We start from the raw sequence: 18,157 nt of genomic DNA on the forward strand, positions 1-18,157 counted from the left end.
GACTGGGAGTTCCTCCACATCCCTGTCCCTGTTAGCGCCCAGGATTAGATACTGATGCACAGGCTGGCTCCCTCCTCTAACACAGCTGAAGTCTTCAGCTTTGAGAGCTGCAGAACATGGGAAACAGAATTGGATGGTTTCTAGGAATGCAGCCTGAATGATCTGTCCTCATAGAGAGACGAGCAGGCATTTTGCCTCTTCTTTCCTTTCAGTCACTCTATGGAGTCAATGGCAATATGGGGATAGTATAGAGTACAGTAATTGGGAAGTCAGGTATAGAGGGTCAGAAACAAGAGCAAGGGAGGAATCTTAAATGCAGGCAGGCTTCCTGGAGGAGGAAGATTTTGAGAGAGCCCAGTGGTGTTTTCTGGCTCCCATCCAGGGACGGGCTCTCACCCACATCCACTCTGTAGTTCTGGTACACGGTGCTGGTGTATGTCACGTGCTGGAGGATGAAATTCAAAAGCTCCCGGGAACTGGTCGAAATGTTCAGCTGCTTTTGACCTCTGCCCTGCACCACACTGTCTGGGACGTCGGCGAGGGTGTTCAGTGTCCCCAGAGAAGCTGTCAGGGTGACCTAGGGTGGGTGAGGCAGAATGACACTAAATGCCAGGACAGGGACACACCCAGGATGGCCAGCAGGGGGCAGAGCACATAAGGGTGAGAGGTTAAAAGTGTCGGGGTGCCCCTGAAAGCTAGGGTCTGGCTCCAAGCAAGTTGCTGCTCTTGCCCCAGGCAAGGAGAAGCAAGCCCTGCGGCCTGGTGCGTTCAAGGGCCAAATCTTGAAACATTCTGGTCTCGGCTTGCAGGATACCATTCCTCTAGATTTCTTCCCACTCCCGCTGGCGGCGCCTTTCGACTTCCGTTAGCCAACTTGTTCTCCTCTATCTGACCTCCAAATGGCGTTTTTCAGGGTTCGGTTCTGCATCCTTTCCCCTTCTTACTCTACACCTCGCTGGAGGAAGCGGCATTAAGAACCATTCATATGCTGTAGGTTTAAAAATGTTTGTCCCCAGCTCATCTCTTTCTGAGATCCAGCCTCTGCTAGGAAGTTTCACAGGCAACCCAAGCTGATCTCTTCAAAATGAAACTATTGATTTTTCTCCTTAAACCTGTTTCTACCCTCTCCCGGGCTCTCCCTGCCTCAAGAATGGCACCTTCCTCCACTCAACTCTTCACGTCCCCAAATGCAACTCGTGCTTGCTCTGCTCTTTCCCTCACACGGACAGCCAATCTATTAGTGACTCCTGTCAGTTCCCTTCAAAACGTAGCTGGAATTGGCCCACTTCTCTCCATCCCCATCGCTCCTCCCTAGTGCTACTCTCTTCTCTTGTCTTCCTGTCTTCTGTAACAGCCAGTTATCTTTGTGAAAAGTAAACTGGACTATGTCACCCCTGCTGAATACGCTTTTGTCAGTCAACAGATATTTTCTGAGATGCAAATGACAGGCACTGGGAAGAGAGTAGTGAATGGACAGAATTCCTGCCTCCGAGAAGCTTCTATTAGTGGGAGGAGAGGTGATAAGTGTATCAGGATGCACATGAGATATTCAGGTACAAGTGCTATGAAGAGAGTAGCGAGGAGTGACGGGGCAGGGATCTTCACTCAGAGGAGGGGGCAGAGAGGCCTCTGGAGGATTGAGGAGCTTTGCAGGCTTGTTCATTCCCACTTCTGTCTAGCATGCAGAGGGGGGAGAACAGAAACTTCATTTCCCTGACTCCTTTTTAATTAGGATTCTGGATGTGATTTGCATCCCCCCGATCAGATATACTTGCATAAGACCTTGCTTTGGAGCTTTGTTAAGCGGGGAAAGCAAGGCAGGGCACAGAGCATCCATCTTGCTGACGCCAAATCTGACACAGGCAACACACCCCAGGGCCCGTGGCTGTGGCGGCAGCTTCCTCCTGCAGCACGGGCAGCAGCACCCTTGGTGGCCCAGTTCTTTGGAAGTCCTCCCTGGAACTCCAGCCACTCCCATAACTGGAAAAATCAAGCCTTCTCTAGGCACCCTTCTCCTCCCCCGACCTTGGCCCCATGTCTGATATTTAATCTGGATGGGGGCTCTGTCAAAATCCGACACCAGTCACCGTTGGGGGAAGGGGCATGGACAGGGAGCCATGGAGAGGAGGCCAGGTGCCAAAGGGGCTGGGAAGGGGACTCTTGCCTCGTAGGTGGGGGCTTCGGGTCCTTCAAACTGGAGACCTAGAGGACACACAAAAAAAGGAGAAAAAACACCATCTGAGAGGATGCCAAGAGCTCTCTGATGCTCCCACTTTCCTGACTGATTCCTTCACATCCTTCCAGAGTCCCTTCAGGTATCACCTCCTCTCCAGGGTGTTTGCTGACCACTGCCCTCTCCCTAGGGTTTTGTTAGATGGTGTCCCGTGGTCCTTCTCAAATTCCAGTGGTTCTAAGGCCTCTGATACCCACCCTCAGCTTTGGGTGGGTATTGTGAATTAATCCAGTCCCTTCCACGTATCTCCGTTACTGAAGGGAAGAAAGCAATGGATAAATAATGAATCATCCGTATACAAAGTTCCTAGAATAGTCACAGAGACAGGAAGTAGAATGGTGGTTGCCAGGGGCAGAGGGGAGAGGGGAGTTAATGTTAAATGGGCACAGAGTTTCAGTTGGGAAGATGAAAAAGTTTTAGAGATGGACAGTGGTGACGGCTGCAGAACAATGTGAATGTACTTAATGCCACAGAACTGTACACTTAAAAAATGGCTAAAATTGGTAAATTTTTTGTTATGTATATTTTCCATAATAAAAAAATGAATCATCCAAAAATGGCAAATCATTTTTAAAATGACTATTCAAAACCACTCGCAATTCATCCCAAATGCATTTACTTTAGAATATATCTGTTCTTGCAATATGACTAATTGAAATTCTAATTCAAACATACCCTCCCCATGTGGCCTTAGAGAACTTATTAAACTCATCTGTGAAATTGGCAAAATAATATTCACCTCACAGGGATGTGATGCTGAACTAGAGAAGTGTGTAAAAATCCCTCGAGGAGGGGAGTTTTAACTGACATAAACATTCTTTTCAATATGGACTCATGCTTTGCCCGCTCCCATTTGTTAGAGGACACCAAAAAGCCAATCATGTCCTTCTTGAGGCACATAGAATTCTGTCCTGTTCTGTGTGATCTCCGAGCCCCAGGGAAGTCACAGCTACCAAGGACGGTTCCCAGTGGTGGAAACAGTGAGATTAACGTAAAAGGAAATCACATCAAGCTGCTTGCCTTGTGCTGGGTACACAGCAGGTACTCAATGAATGACTGTCGTCTTCCACTCCCTCTTTTTGATTAAGAAGGAAGAAGAAAATGTTGCAGAGGTTGTGGAGAAAAAGGAACCCTCATACGCTGCTGGTGGGAATGCAAACTGGTGCAGCCACTATGGAAAACAGTATGGAGATTTCTCAAAAAATTAAAAATAGAAATACAATATGACCCAGCCATCCCACTACTGGGTATCTATCCAAAGAGCTTGAAGTCAGCAATTCCAAAAGTCCCATGCACCGGTACGTTCATTGCAGCATTATTTACATTAGCCAAGACATGGAAGCAACCTAAGTGCCCATCAACTGATGATTGGAGAAAGAAGATGTGGTATATATACAATGGAATACTACTCGGCCATAAAAAAGGATAAAATCGTCCCATTCACAACAACATGGATGGACCTTGAGGGTATTATGTTAAGTGAAATAAGCCAGATAGAGAAAGACAATCTCTGTATGACTCCACCCATATGTGGAAGTTAAACATGTAGACAAAGAGAACAGTTTAGTGGATACCAGGGGAAAGGTGGGGTGGGGGGTGGGCACAAAGGGTGAAGTGGTGCACCTACAAAATGACTGAAAAACAATAATGTACAACTGAAACTTCACAAGGTTGTAAACTATCATAACTGTAATAAAAAGTAAAAAAAAAAAGAAAGAAAGAAACAATAAGAAAGTTGCCCGGGGCGTCTCAGGAGGGGGATGTACCTACCTGGGATGGGAACTGTGTGCAGGGGCATCACCTCCACCCCGTGGACCGGGTACCCAAAGGGGAGGTTGGGCTGAGCCAGTAGGGGTGGTGGGCGGGGCAGCCCTTCTCTGCAGGGAAACAGAAGCGTTAGCAGCTGCCTTGATGCTCGTCCCTAGTTAGTTCTTAAGTGGTCCCTGTGCCCAGAGTCTTGTGCTGCCAATGGGGAGAAACTGAAAGCAGGCTGTCCCGTCAAGCTCATAGACACAGAGAACAGGTTGGTGGTTGCCAGAGGTGGGGGTGAGGGGCGGGCAAAATGGGTAAAGGAAGTTAGAAGGTATAAACTTCCAGTTACAAAATAAATAAGTCCTGGTCTGTAACATATCGCATGGCGACTATAGTTCATAATACTGTATTGCATATTGGAGAGCTGCTAAGAGAGTAAATCTTAAAAGTTCTCATCACAAGAAAAAAGATTCTGTAACTAAGTATGGTGACGGATATTAACTAGACCTATTGTGGCGATCATTTCACAATATATACAAATATGGAATCATTATGTTGTACACCTGAAACTCATATGTTAGAGTCAATTATACCTCAATTAAAAAAAAAAGAAAGTAGATTGTCCTTTTCTCCCCTCCATTCTCATTCCTCTCTTTTATTCCTACCCCTCCTCCTAGCCTCTAATTCCACAAAAGAATTGAGGCAGTTTACAACAAAGCACATAAAAAAAAAATAAAAATATGACCAGCAAAAAAGAAAAAACAAAATGATCACACCAATGGGCCAACCCAGCTGCAGGAGCTGAATGTCAGAGTCACATCTGAAGGTCCTGGCGGCCAGCACAGAGTGACTGACAACAGTGCCCTGGTCTTATTATCAAAAGGACAAGGTAGACCAGGTCCTGAAGGAAGTAAAACTTCTCCTGGCACTGAATTGAAAAGTAGCATATGTCACAAGAAACTTTTTGGGGAGTGGTTGTTGTCTTGATAGTTTTAGACACAAACACAGTGGTGATTTTCATATGGTTTTGCTGTTGTAGCAACAGGAAGGTCACTGATACCTTCCATCAGAGGCAGTGCATAACCCAACCCAATGAGATCAATTCTTTGACGGACTAAGGTGTATGGCTGAAATGCAGCCTTCAGGGATCCGGTTTAACCAAGGATATCATTTAGATTACTTGGAAGAAAGGTTAGACTACTACAGCGAATATTTATGGGAATATGAAATGACAAAATTTAAAACTGCAAAAGGACATGAATAGGCAATTAAAAGAGAAAATACAAACTGCTAATAAATATATTAAACATGCTCATATACACAATGGAATACTACTCAGCGATAAAAAAGATGAAATCTTGCCGTTTGCGACAACATGGATGCACCTTGAAGATACAATGCTAAGTGAAATAAGTCAGACGGAGAAAGTCAAATACTGTGTGATTTCATTCATATGTGGAAGAGAAAACAACAAACACACACATAGATACAGAGAACAGATTGGTGATTACCAGAGGGGAAGTGGGGGAGGGAGGAGGGACAAAGGGGTGATAGGGGACACGTTCACGGTGATGGATGGTTATTAGTCTTTGGATAGTGAACATGACGTAATCTACACAGAAATTGAAATATGATGATGTATACCCAAAATTTACATAATGTTATAAACCAATGCTACCTCAATAAAAAAAAAATAAAAAGAAATATGCTTAGCTTCAATATTAATCAGGGAAATGCAACTTTAAAAACAATGAAACAGGGGCCAGCCCAATGGCACAGCCGTTAAGTTCGCACGTTCCACTTCGGTGGCCCAGGGTTCACTGGTTCGGATCATGGGTGTGGACATGGCACCGCTTGGCAAGCCATGCTGGGGTAGGCATCCCACATATAAAGTGGAGGAAGATGGGCACGGATGTTAGCTCAGGGCCAGTCTTCCTCAGAAAAAAGCGGAGGATTGGCAGCAGAGGTTAGCTCAGGGCTAATCTTCCTCAAAAAAACCCAAAAAAAAACCCCAACGAAACACCTTTTTCATTGAAGTTTTAAAATTTGATGCGGCAGAGGTTAGTTCAGGGCTAATCTTCCTCCAAAACACCCCAAAAAAAAACCCCAATGAAACACCTTTTTCATTGAAGTTTTAAAATTTGATGCTAGCAAGTTGGTTAGGTAGGGGGCATGGAAGGTACTAACCACACTGACCCACTCTTCATGAAAGTGTGAATTAATATAGGCCCTCTTGAGGGCCATTTGGCAGTATTTATTAAAAGTAGAAGTAAGCGTTAAGCGAAATAAGTCAGTCAGAGAAAGACGAACTCTATATGACTCCACTCATAGGTGGAAATTAGTATATTGAGAAGGAGATCCGATCGGGGGTTACCAGGGAAAAGGGGGGGGTGGGGGGAGGGTACGGAGGGGGAAGAGGTGTACCCACAACATGACTAACAAAAATGTACAACTGAAATTTCACAAGCTTGTAATCCATCATAACATTAATAAAAAAAAAAAAAAAAGTAGAAGTAAGCATATTCTATGCTGGAGCAATTCAGATGCTAGGAAGGGGAGAAATGCTTTCATGTGTAAACAACATGACAGGCATAAAGAGGTTCATCTCAGCACTGTTTGCAATGAGCATCCTTATACACATCTTAATGAAATAAGAATGTAAATATAGGGGCTGGCCCTGTGGCCGAGTGGTTAAGTTTGCACGCTCCGCTGCAGCGGCCCAGGGTTTTGCCGGTTTGGATCCTGGGCACGGACATGGCACTGCTCATCAGGCCATGCTGAGGCGGTGTCCCACATGCCACAACTAGAAGAACCCACAACTAAAAATATACAACTATGTACCAGGGGGCTTTGAGGAGAAAAAGGAAAAATAAAATCTTTTTAAAAATAGAATGTAATATTGTTATTATAAATTATGCAAATGTCATAATGAAAGATTTTTTTAGTTTGAATGTCTTTCAATAGGAGAATAGCTTAATAAAATTCAGTCTTCATATTCATACCTCTGCAACAATTGAAAGGGATGAACTCGATGTATAGCTAGCTCTTAAAAATATATCATTGAATGAAAAAAGCAAATATCAGCAATCTGTAACTTGTAAAGTGTAATTTCTTATGGTGCCAATTACACTAAAAACATACACACAAAACCCCAAGTATATGTTTATAAGGATATATATACACATAATATGTCTGTGATTATGTGTGTTCATCTGTGTGTGTAACAGCATAAAAAATAGTGTGGAATAATATATACCAAACTCACAATGGTGGATTCCTCAGCTGGGTTGGCAAGGGAGCGTATCATATAAGGAAGGGAAGAGAATGGGGGTAAGGGGTTGGTTCAAGTGGACTTTTTTAAGGAGCATTATCTATGTACTACTTCTTAACTGAAGTCTAATGTGGAGCTAACACACAGGATCAGACCAACCAATCGGACTCACGTGAATCAGAGATCCACCCAGTATCAAGCTCCACTAATAATTTCAAGGATACAGACAATTAAGAGGCACAGACAGAGCACAGAGGCCATAGGCATCCTGGATGGATCCCGCCCCCTATCCCCGGTCATGCCTTCCCACATCAGACATGGGCTCTCTGGCAGAGGATACCAGACGTGATCTCCAAACGAGGTTTTGCTGGATTCCCTCACATGGCAGGAAGCACGTAAGTTATGAAGCACCTCCATTCATACCCCCAGAGAATTGTACTGCTTATGAGATATTCACGAGGGAGCCAAAGATTCTGGGTTATTTACTATACGTGATCTCTTTGGCTGGAGACATCCTGCTAAGAGCAGCGTCAGCTTGCAGGGAATCCCTAATCTAAGGGAGGAGACAGAGCCCCAGTATCATGAGCTTTGCAGTCCGATGGAGGACAGCTTAGCTCTCACAGAGCCCTTGGGCTGATGGGAGAACGACACAGTTCCACCCTCAGGAGCCACCAGTCAGATGAGAGTGTCAAGGCACACAGCTTAGCTAGCATTTAGGAGCAACAAGTTCTGGAAATTAATACAAGGCAGGGATTGTCAACCTAGTGGAGTGGAGACAGGGAAGTAACAGGCTTGCTGGAAGGGCTTTCTCAAACTACACAATCCTGTCTACTACCCAGCCCCACCTCCCATCACTCCCAGAAGAACCACTACTTGCTATTACCAAGAAGTTGTAGCGGGCCCCATTCCCCCAGGTGTGCTGAGACAGAAACACTTTGGGAACCACTGATCCCCGCCAGTCAAGTTGGTACTTGCTGAGCTAAGGGTGGAGAGTTTCCAGCCTGAAGATGCTAAATGAAGCTCGGAGGAAGAGAGTGTGTGGGACAGAGAATGTGGAAACAATCCTTGTTGACTGGTGTGTTTTGCTAAGAACAGGGCTGGGAGAATGTGGGGCAGGGACATGGGCAGCCACTGAGAGTGTCAGTGTCCAGCCTCCTGGCCCAAGAGCCAGCCGGTCCCCTCTGATGATATTTATTAGGGATGCAGCATCCAGGCTGTGAGAGCTTGGCTTACACCTGTATTGCCAGGTAAAAACTCAGGTAAACTGAGTCTTATCCAACCTACAAGCTCCAGACCCACCCCACCCCAGCAAGAAGCCACTGGACTGTCAGCAGTGTGCAAAGGATTAGGGTGAGCCTGCAGATGGAGTTTTTGCATCTGAGTGTAGTTTATTCAGGGTGTAATTAAAACTGGGGGGTGTCCCTCAGACTAGGGGGGAAAATATGAAGACCTTGAGCGCTTGAAAGGTTGGGGTGAGAAGAAAGACACCGTGAGCCCAAAGCAAGAACTTCCTTCCTAAACATGGGGGACTGAATGGCAGAAAACTTATCCCAGAGCTGGAGCCTCTTGGATACCCCTAAATTGATGGCCAGTATGTCAGCCATTGAAAGGTGGTACCTCAGTGACTTGCCCAGCCCACTGTCCATTGGTAAGCGTGGATGCTTTGTGTGAAAGGGGCTTGTAAGGCAAAATCCTGCCCACTTGCTCCCATCAAGAGGCCTTGATATATATATCAAGAGAGTCAATTGTTGAATTTTCAGAATTTTTCAAGCCAGCCATTAAACATAGCCATTAATAAAAATTAAATTATATACACTTAAGTATAATGAAAACAAAGGTAATAAACACTGAAAACCCATCACTTCCTAATTACTTTACATTTTACTATTACCCCTGCTCTTGAGGTTATTTATTGCATCTGCGTGGTAGAGATACTGTGTCATGGTGACCTACTGAGAAGCTCTTCCCAACTCTGCGTTCATGATGTCACGTTGGTAGCTTGAAATCAACCACAGTATGATTATTAAACCACAGAAACCAGCAAACACTACAGGCCACTGTCAAAAGTCCATTGTTAAACACTTACCACCACTATTCATACCTCTCCCCCAACACACGCAAACACTCCTACACACACATTCCCTCCCCTGTTAAAAACATGCATGGTCGCATACCACACCTTGCTTTTTCAACATAATAGATAGCAGAACTCCTTCCCTCCTGGTATATCTAGATCTACTTCATTCTTTTAAACACCTGAAGCATTGTCGTCTGAATTGCTCCCTTTTCTTCAGGAAGTGACTCCCATCCAGAGCTCTGCTCAGAGCCACACATGACTTCACGTCCCATTATTCACTCATTTCTTGACTGCCACGCCCTGCACTAAACTGGGGATAATAGGAAAGTAAAGTCCCATTCCTGGAAGGAGGAGAACCCAGACCAGATACCAACAACTAGCACACTGGGTCATCTGCTCAGGAACAGAGATGAGGCCAGCTCTGAAGGTCACCTTCTTCTCAACTTCCTTTTTTCAGTTCTCAGAGCTGGAAGCTGCTCTCCCTCCTAAGAACGACCATTTCACTCTCTCTGACTGCTGTTATAATCTTGAGCTTTGAATTGAACCCTTGAGTTCTACACAGTTTGCTGAATACATTCTATGGGCCTCACCACCCACATTCACTCAACACCGGTTCCAGCATCCGTAATGATGGCGGCACACGTAGACAGATGCGGAGAACGGACGCCACCTGGGGGAGGGCACACTGATTGTCTCCTCTCTGTCATGTCGTAAACTCATTGACAGCAGGATCTAGGTCACATTTATCTTTGTACCTAACTCAGCGCCTTGCTCAAAGCTGGTGTTCAGTGTGTTTCATTAGCTAATTGACAAAGATTTGTGGCCCTGGTAGGACCCGGGTGTGTCCCTACTCAGCCACTTCCTTATTGGCAGGAGACCTGGTTCACATCAGTAGTTACCACTGGGCTCTGTTTTTGTTCATAACTGTATTGCCAGGTAAATCCTAAAAGAGCTGGGCAATTCCACAGGGGAAGGAGGGAGCAGGTGAGAACACGGCCAGCTCCTTGGCCTTCCGTGTTCGCAGTTAGTTCCTTCTTATAATTCCTTCTCCCCAGCTCCCTCCAGATCAGTACTCCTCCCAACAGTCACCCACCTCATGTCCTCTTATCCCTCCCTGTGTGCTCCATCTCACCCCCTCCAATCTCCTGTTCTCCCTTCCCCCACCATGCACCTCCTGCAATGTGCACACCTGAGCACTAACTCCTGAGCCCTATTGTTCCTCGCACAGCTGGGTGGCACCAGGGTTCAAATCCATGCCAGAATCATCTATGTATTCTACCGGCTTTCAGATTTTCAATACTCCTTCCTGTGTTCTCTTTTCTGGGGAGCCTTTCATTTGTATGCAGCTTAGGGGGTAGTAGCTGATTCCTGAAATTAACCATGGAGGGGCCTGACTCACCCTTCCTCTTCCCTGTTTCATGCCTTAGGCTCAGTCAACCGAGCAGCAAGGCAGTGACCCGGGACTGTTCATCACACAGGCACAGACAACATCTGCTCCAGCATAGAAGGAATGTTTACCTTCCACCCGATACTCAGCAGGTTTCTGGTCTTCCCTATACCTTCCCTACCACGTAGTCTCCACAGAAAAGCCAGAGTGATATTTTACAAAAGTATCTCAGATGATAACTTGCCACTTTTTAAAACTGTTCAATTCTTTGCATTACCCAGAAAGCAAAATACACACTCCTCCTCTTGGCTTACAACGGCTGTCATGACTGGCCTCTCTCTGGGCTCACATACCATCAGCCTTCCCCCAACTTACTAGGCTCCCAGAGCCAGGGCCCGCTTGCTTGTCATGCAGCCATCTCGACAGGCCCACCCTGACTCTGGGCCCTACGTTAGTCTTCCTTCTGGGATGCTCTTTCATGGGGGATCGTGGTGGACTCCTGCTTGATATACAAAGCAGAGTTCAAGGTCACCTTCCAACATCATCCCATGAAATTTTATGCCATCAGGTAGCATTCCACCACAATATTTTAATTTACATCTCCAAATAGCACTTACAATAATCAGATATTTAGGTGATTTGTGTATCTCTTAATGTATTACGTAGTGCCTGGAGGAACTAGAAGAATGATAATATTAATAATAAACCACAACGATAATAGTAGGTAATATTTCTGCAGAGCTTCTCCACGTCGGTCCCCTTATGAGTTACTAGCTCTTTGTATATTAACACAATGCACCTTACAGTAAGCCTATGAAGGAGGCATCTCTATTACAGTTTTTCATATGAAGATACTCAAGTACTGTGGGGTTAAGCAGTTTGCCATCCAGGCTCTTCTAGAGTTCAAGTCCTTAATCACAGTGCAACTTTTTTTAATTTGTAGCACGCCTTCCACTGTAACTCATAAATGATTGCTAAAAAAAAAAAAAATGGAAGGGCCTGCTCTTCTGTGCTCCCTTGGTTTTTTTTTTAGATTGGCACCTGAGCTAGCATCTGTTGCCAATCTTTTTTTTCCTTCTTCTTCTCCCCAAAGACCCCCTGTGCATAGTTGTATATTCCAGTTTTAGGTCCTTTTCTAGTTGTGCTGTGTGAGACACCGCCTCAGCGTGGCCTGATGAGCAGTGCCATGTCAGTGCCTAGGATCCGAACGGGGAAAACCCTGGGTCACTGAAGCAGAGCACGTGAACTTAACCACTCGGCCACAGGGCCGGCCCCAACCCTTGGTTCTCGATTTCCCAGCCAGGTCATCTTACCACCAGTAGATCTGGTGAGATCCCAACATCCTTCCCACAAATTCCCTCTTGACATAAGCCAACCAGAATCAATTTCTGCTCTTTTCAACCAACAGTCCTAGTCAATACACCCCGAGGGTTTAACCCCGGGCCTTGCACATCACAGGGGGACAGTATGTTCTCAACATATAAATGACGTAGATGGTGCAACTTGGTGAGACTACACTGTCACCTGCCATCGTGGTGCCACCATCACCACACGGACGTTTCAAACTATCTTCCTTCCTTTGCTCCTGTTTTATTAGGAAATGTTGTAGACGTGCCAAGTTTTATAAACCTTCATTTAAGGATTGTTTCCTCAGTTCTCTTTCCTTGGTTTATTCCTAATAGTTCCTCCCAGGGACCCCTGCAAAAGAGAAAGTTCCTTCCTTTTCTCTCCCACCCGTGCCCTCCGGGCAGAGTAGAGAGCTTTTGCTCACCTCAGGACCCAAGAGCCCTCACAGTCTGCATTACCTCCTCTGAAAGTGTTCAAATTCAGCCTGTCTCCTCGCATTCACCGCAGGGAGGTCACTCTGGTCATAAGCACTCTGAAAGTCATAGCCCTGAGGTTTGGTGACTTCACATTTGCACTGATTTTTCGGGAACAGCCTAGAACAAACAAGAGGACTGTGAACACGGATGGGTGGGCGGGCTGGTGGGGAGAGAACCTGAGGTCAATCCAGTGTGTCATTCACCCTGAGACTCCCCCTTCCTGTACCCGGCTGTCCCAGCTGGGCTGAGACCCTGGAATCCTAGCAGCGGCCCCTCAGAGACACAGAGAGGGGAGGGAAGGGGGGAGGGGAAGAAGGTCCCCTCTCTTGAATTATCTCCTGCACCAACATTCTTTAAACTTGAGAGTTGTACGAATGTCAGTGGCATCTCAGCCCCACCAGAAGAGGAGGCGAGTGGGCCAGAAAGGCAGCATCTTTCCTATAGTTTTGGTGAAACAGGCCCTCCAGAGTTTTAAGGGACTTTGCCGGGTGCTGTAGAGAAGAGAGCCTGTGGCCTGCAGACCAAGTCCTCTCCTGGTCCCACAGTTTGGAATTACTTTAGCAACCAGTACAGGTTCAGGAAGGTAGGAAGCCATCAGGAAAATGGGCTCAACAGGGCAGAGTAAACCACAGGAGGAGCAAGGGAGGTGTTGGACCAAGGGGAAGAGAGGGGACATTGCTATCTCACCAGATTCCATTGTAGGTAAAGAGGTTCCTGAGACGTTCCTCAGGCAGAAGCCTCAGCATCTGGATGGCTGGAGCAGGACGTGGGAGCCCTGGTATGAGGCTATTGAACTGTGCGAGAAGGGGCACACTTCTGAATGTAAATAAAACAATGCCAAGTCCTACGATTAAGACTGACAACTTGAGGAGCCATGGAAATCTAGAGCTGTTGGGACACAAAAGAGCAAATTCTGTTAAAATCTTTTTTCTTGATTATGGAATAAATTACTTGATTGTGTCATACATACGGAAAAACTAAGTTGAGGGAAAATATAAGTTAAACCTATATCTTATTCTATTTACTAAAATTGATTTGATAAATAAAACAGTAAAGAATCACATTGCAACAAAAAGACTCAGAAAAGTCACAAATAAAAGAATGGGCAAAAACATCCCAAGAGAAAAAAAAGGAGAGCAAGGTTTGCAATATTAATGTCAGATAGTTGAATTAAAGACAAAAAAAAGTATTAAATAGGACAGAAATGATCACTTATAATGAGCAAGTGCATGATCCACAAAACAGAGGTAGTGGTCATGAACTTTATCCACTAAATAATCGCATTAAAGCACACCGAGCAGAGAATGACAGGATATGAAAGGAGAAGGATTAGAAATGCAAAGATAGTCATAGTTTCTAACATTCTCATATTTAACACCTCACATTCTAACATCTCAGTCTTTAAGAGATCAAGTCTCAAAAATACATAAAGCAGTAAAGCAAGTGAATGATAGAATTCATATTCTGTTAAAGAGTTTCAGGAACATTTACAAAAATTGGCCACATATTTGGACACGAAGAAAACTATAATAAAGTAGAAATTGTTCAGATCGTATACTCTTTTTTTTTTAAAGATTTTGTTTTTCCTTTTTCTCCCCAAACCCCCCCAGTACACAGCTGTACATTTTTAGTTGTGCGCCCTTCTAATTGTGGCATGTGGGACACTGCCTCAGCGTGGCTTGATGAGCAGTGCCATGTTCCCGCCCAGGATCTGAACCCGGGAAACCCTGGGCTGCCACAGCCGAGCACGCAAACCCAACCACTCGGCCACTGGCCGGCCCCAGATCATACACTCTTGACAGTGCGATCAAAATGTAACCTCATAACAAGCCCCCTCCCTCCAACAACATGAAAAAGTTTTGAAAACTTCCCAGGACGTCAGTGACATGGCAGCGTGAGCTCTCCCGGGACTCTCTCTCCTTCAAATTACAACCAAAAGGAGCAACTTCTTTCCAACCAAAAAAAATCCTGATAACACAGAAACCGTCAGAGATCCACAGCAGCCAAACAATGGAGGGTGGAGAGGCTGCAGCGCCCCTCAGAGGAGCTGGAACGGAGTGGGAGGGAACTTCGCTCCCGCCCCTAGAGGCTGGGATCGCTGTGGCAGGTGAGGAAAGGAGTGGGGGAGGGGCCGTGCCACGGGGGAACAGTCCAGGACTCCCACAGACCCATGCACATGAAACTCTGTAAGGGGGGAAAGCTTTCCAGTGGGGGAACCCCATCAAGCCAGGGCCCCAGGAAACCAGAGAGCAGAGCTGATCCGAATCCAGGTTTGCATGAGACAGAAAGTGCCCCTCCTCCCTCAACCCACTCTGCACGCCGCCATCATGGCTAATGGCGCAGGGCTCAGAATGCGTGGCTCTCCACGTCCATCTAGTGGCGACTAGCTGTAACTGCAACCGAATAATAGCATCATGTGCAAAAACTGCTCCTCTACCATCCAGCAATTTATAAAAGCTCCAGACCAAAAGGAAAACAATAAAAACACAGAAGTATGTCCTGAGGACTTGGAAATAGGTAAACTAAGTGAAAATGAGTTCAGAATAGCTATCATCAAAAAACTCAATGAGGTAAAGGGAAATATAGAGAAACAAGTCAACGAGTTCTGGAGTTACTTCACAAAAGAGATTGAAACTATAAAGAAGAATCAATCAGAAATACTAGAGATGAAAAATACAATGGATCAGATAAATAGAATATGGATTCCCTGAATGCCCGTGTAGACACCATAGAGGAGAAAATTAGCATAATCGAAGATAGACAGGCTGAATGGCTCCAGACAGAGGAAGAAAGAGAACTAAGAATTTAAAAAACCGAAGAAAATCTCAGAGAAATAGCCGACTCAATGGGAAAATGCAACTTAAGAATCATTGGAATTCCTGAGGGCGTGGAAAAGGAAAATGGAGCAGAAAGTGTGCTCAACAAAATAATAGAAGAGAATTTCCCAAATCTAGGGATTGAGAGAGAAATGTGTGTGGAGGAAGCTTTCAGATCTAGATTTGTCAATGTAAAAAGACCTACTGCAAGGCATATAGTAGTAAAAATGACAAAAATGAATGACAAAGAAAGAATACTCAGGGCAGCAAGGTAAAAGAAAATAACCTACAAAGGAACTCCTATCAGACTTTCAGCAGATTTCTCTACAGAGACCTTACAAGCTAGGAGAGATTGGAATGACATATTCAAAACTTTAAAGGATGAAAATCTTCAGCCAAGAATACTCTATCCAGCAAAAATATCCTTCAGATATGAGGGAGAAATTAAAGCTTTTCCAGACACACAAAAGCTAAGGGACTTCGTAGCCACAAGACCTTCACTACAAGAAATCCTCAAGAAGGCCCTCATACCTGAAAAAAGAAAAAAAATGGAGAAAGGGTTCACAAAACACAGAGTAGGGAGACAGATAGAATCAGAATAGGATAGCAAATATTCAACTATAACATTAGGATAAAGGGAAGGAAATCACCAAAGCAAAGACAATCTTATCACTCTAACCACAAATTCACAGCACAAGTTGGAATAAGAGATGAAAATAATAATTTAGGAGGGGAGGAGGAAAGGGATTGAATCAGTCTAGGCTAAGGAAGTAAGAGACCCCATGAAAATGGACTATGTTATGCACGAGATTCTGAATACAAACTTCAGGGTAGCCACTAAACTAAAAAACAGAAGAGAGACACAAAACATAAATAAGGAAAAATCTAAGAAACCCAGCATAAGAAATTGCAGAAATCAACAAAATTTTGGCAACCTGAATTCAGCAAGTCATTGAAAGGATTATACATCATGATCAAGTGGGATTCATACCAGGGACACAGGGATGGTTCAACATCCGCAAATCAATCACTGTGATACACCACATCAACAAACTGAGGAATAAAAACCACACGGTATCTCAATAGATGCAGAGAAAGCATTTGACAAGATCCAACAGCCATTTATGATAAAAACTCTGAACAAAATGGGGATAGAAGGGAACTACCTCAACATAATAAAGGCCATATATGACAAACCCACAGCCAACATCATACTCACTGGGCAAAAACTGAGCACCATCCCCCTGAAAACAGGAATGAGACAAGGATGCCCTCTATCACCACTCTTATTCAACATAGTACTGGAGGTTTTGGCCAGAGCAATCAGGCAAGAAAAAGGAATAAAAGGACTCCAAATAGGGAGGGAAGAAGTGAAACTCTCACTGTTTGCAGATGACATGACCTTATATATAGAAAACCCCAAAGAATCCATTGGAAATCTTTTAGAAGTAATCAACAACTACAGCAAAGTTGCAGGGTATAAAATCAATTTGCATAAATCAGTAGCATTTCTATACTCTAATAATAAACTAACAGAAAAAGAACTCAAGAACACAATACCATTCACAATCACAACGAAAAGAATAAAATACCTCAGGGTGAATTTAACTAAGGAAGTGAAAGATCTATACAATGAAAATTACAAAGCTTTTCTGAAAGAAATGGATGATGACATAAAGAGATGGAAAGACATTTCATGTACATAGATTGGAAGAATAAACATAGTTAAAATGTCCATTCTACCTAAAGCAATCTACAGATTCAACACAATCCCAATAAGAATCCCAATGACATTCTTTACAGAATTAGAACAAAGAATCCTAAAATTCATATGGGGCAACAAAAGCCCCCGAATTTCTAAAGCAATCCTGAGAAAAAAGAACAAAACAGGAGGCATCACAATCCCTGACTTTAAAACATACTACAAAGCTACAGTAATCAAAACAGCATGGTACTGGTACAAAAACAGGTGCACAGATCAATGGAACAGAATTGAAAGCCTACAGATAAAACCACACATCTATGGACAGCTTATCTTCAACAAAGGAGCTGAGGGCCTACAATGGAGAAAAGAAAGTCTTTTCAACAAATGGTGCTGGGAAAACTGGAAAGCCACATGTAAAAGAATGAAAATTGACCATTCTTTTTCACCATTCACCAAAATAAACTCAAAATGGATCAAAGACCTAAAGGTGAGACCTGAAACCATAAGGCTTCTAGAAGAAAATGTAGGCAGTACACTCTTTGACATCAGTATTAAAAGGATCTTTTCAGACACCATGTCTTCTCAGACAAAGGAAACAATAGAAAGAATAAACAAATGGGACTTCATCAGACTAAAGAGCTTCTTCAAGGCAAAGGAAAACAGGATTGAAACAAAAAAACAACCCACTAACTGGGAAAAAATATTTGCAAGTCATACATCTGACAAAGGCTTAATATCCATAATATATAAAGAACTCACACAACTCAACAACAAAAAAATCAAACAACCCAATCAAAAAATGGGCAGGAGACATGAACAGACATTTCTCCAAAGAAGATATATGGATGGCCAATAGGCACATGAAAAGATGTTCATCATCACTGATCATTAGGGAAATGCAAATCAAAACTACACTAAGATACTGCCTTACAACCATGAGAATGACAAAAATAACTAAAACAAATAGTAACAAATGTTGGAGAGGTTGTGGAGAAAAAGGAACCCTCATACGCTGCTGGTGGGAATGCAAACTGGTGCAGCCACTATGGAAAACAGTATGGAGATTCCTCAAAAAATTAAAAATAGAACTACC

The 18,157-nt window shown here is 44.1% G+C and overlaps 1 protein-coding gene across 8 annotated transcripts in view; it reads right to left on the bottom strand.

Moving 5' to 3' along the window:
• The window catches only part of B4GALNT2 (beta-1,4-N-acetyl-galactosaminyltransferase 2), a 54,812-nt gene that overhangs the window by 11,128 nt on the left and 25,527 nt on the right, over positions 1-18,157 (bottom strand). For 4 of the 8 annotated variants that reach the window (XR_006890774.1, XM_046677025.1, XM_046677024.1 and 1 more), the window contains exons 3-7: positions 13,231-13,430; positions 12,526-12,660; positions 4,004-4,110; positions 2,165-2,202; positions 397-577 (exon numbers count right to left, since the gene is read on the bottom strand). Coding sequence is in view for 7 of the 8 variants with exons in the window: in XM_046677025.1 (XP_046532981.1) it covers positions 397-577; positions 2,165-2,202; positions 4,004-4,110; positions 12,526-12,660; positions 13,231-13,430 (661 nt within the window). In the remaining variant the exon portion in view is untranslated. Of the gene's footprint in view, positions 1-396; positions 578-2,164; positions 2,203-4,003; positions 4,111-12,525; positions 12,661-13,230; positions 13,432-18,157 lie in introns of all 8 variants that reach the window. The other 4 variants (XM_046677026.1, XM_046677028.1, XM_046677027.1 and 1 more) reach the window with 1 other exon arrangement.

Source organism: Equus quagga, chromosome 11, assembly GCF_021613505.1.
Source record: "Equus quagga isolate Etosha38 chromosome 11, UCLA_HA_Equagga_1.0, whole genome shotgun sequence".
Classification (NCBI taxonomy): domain Eukaryota; kingdom Metazoa; phylum Chordata; class Mammalia; order Perissodactyla; family Equidae; genus Equus; species Equus quagga.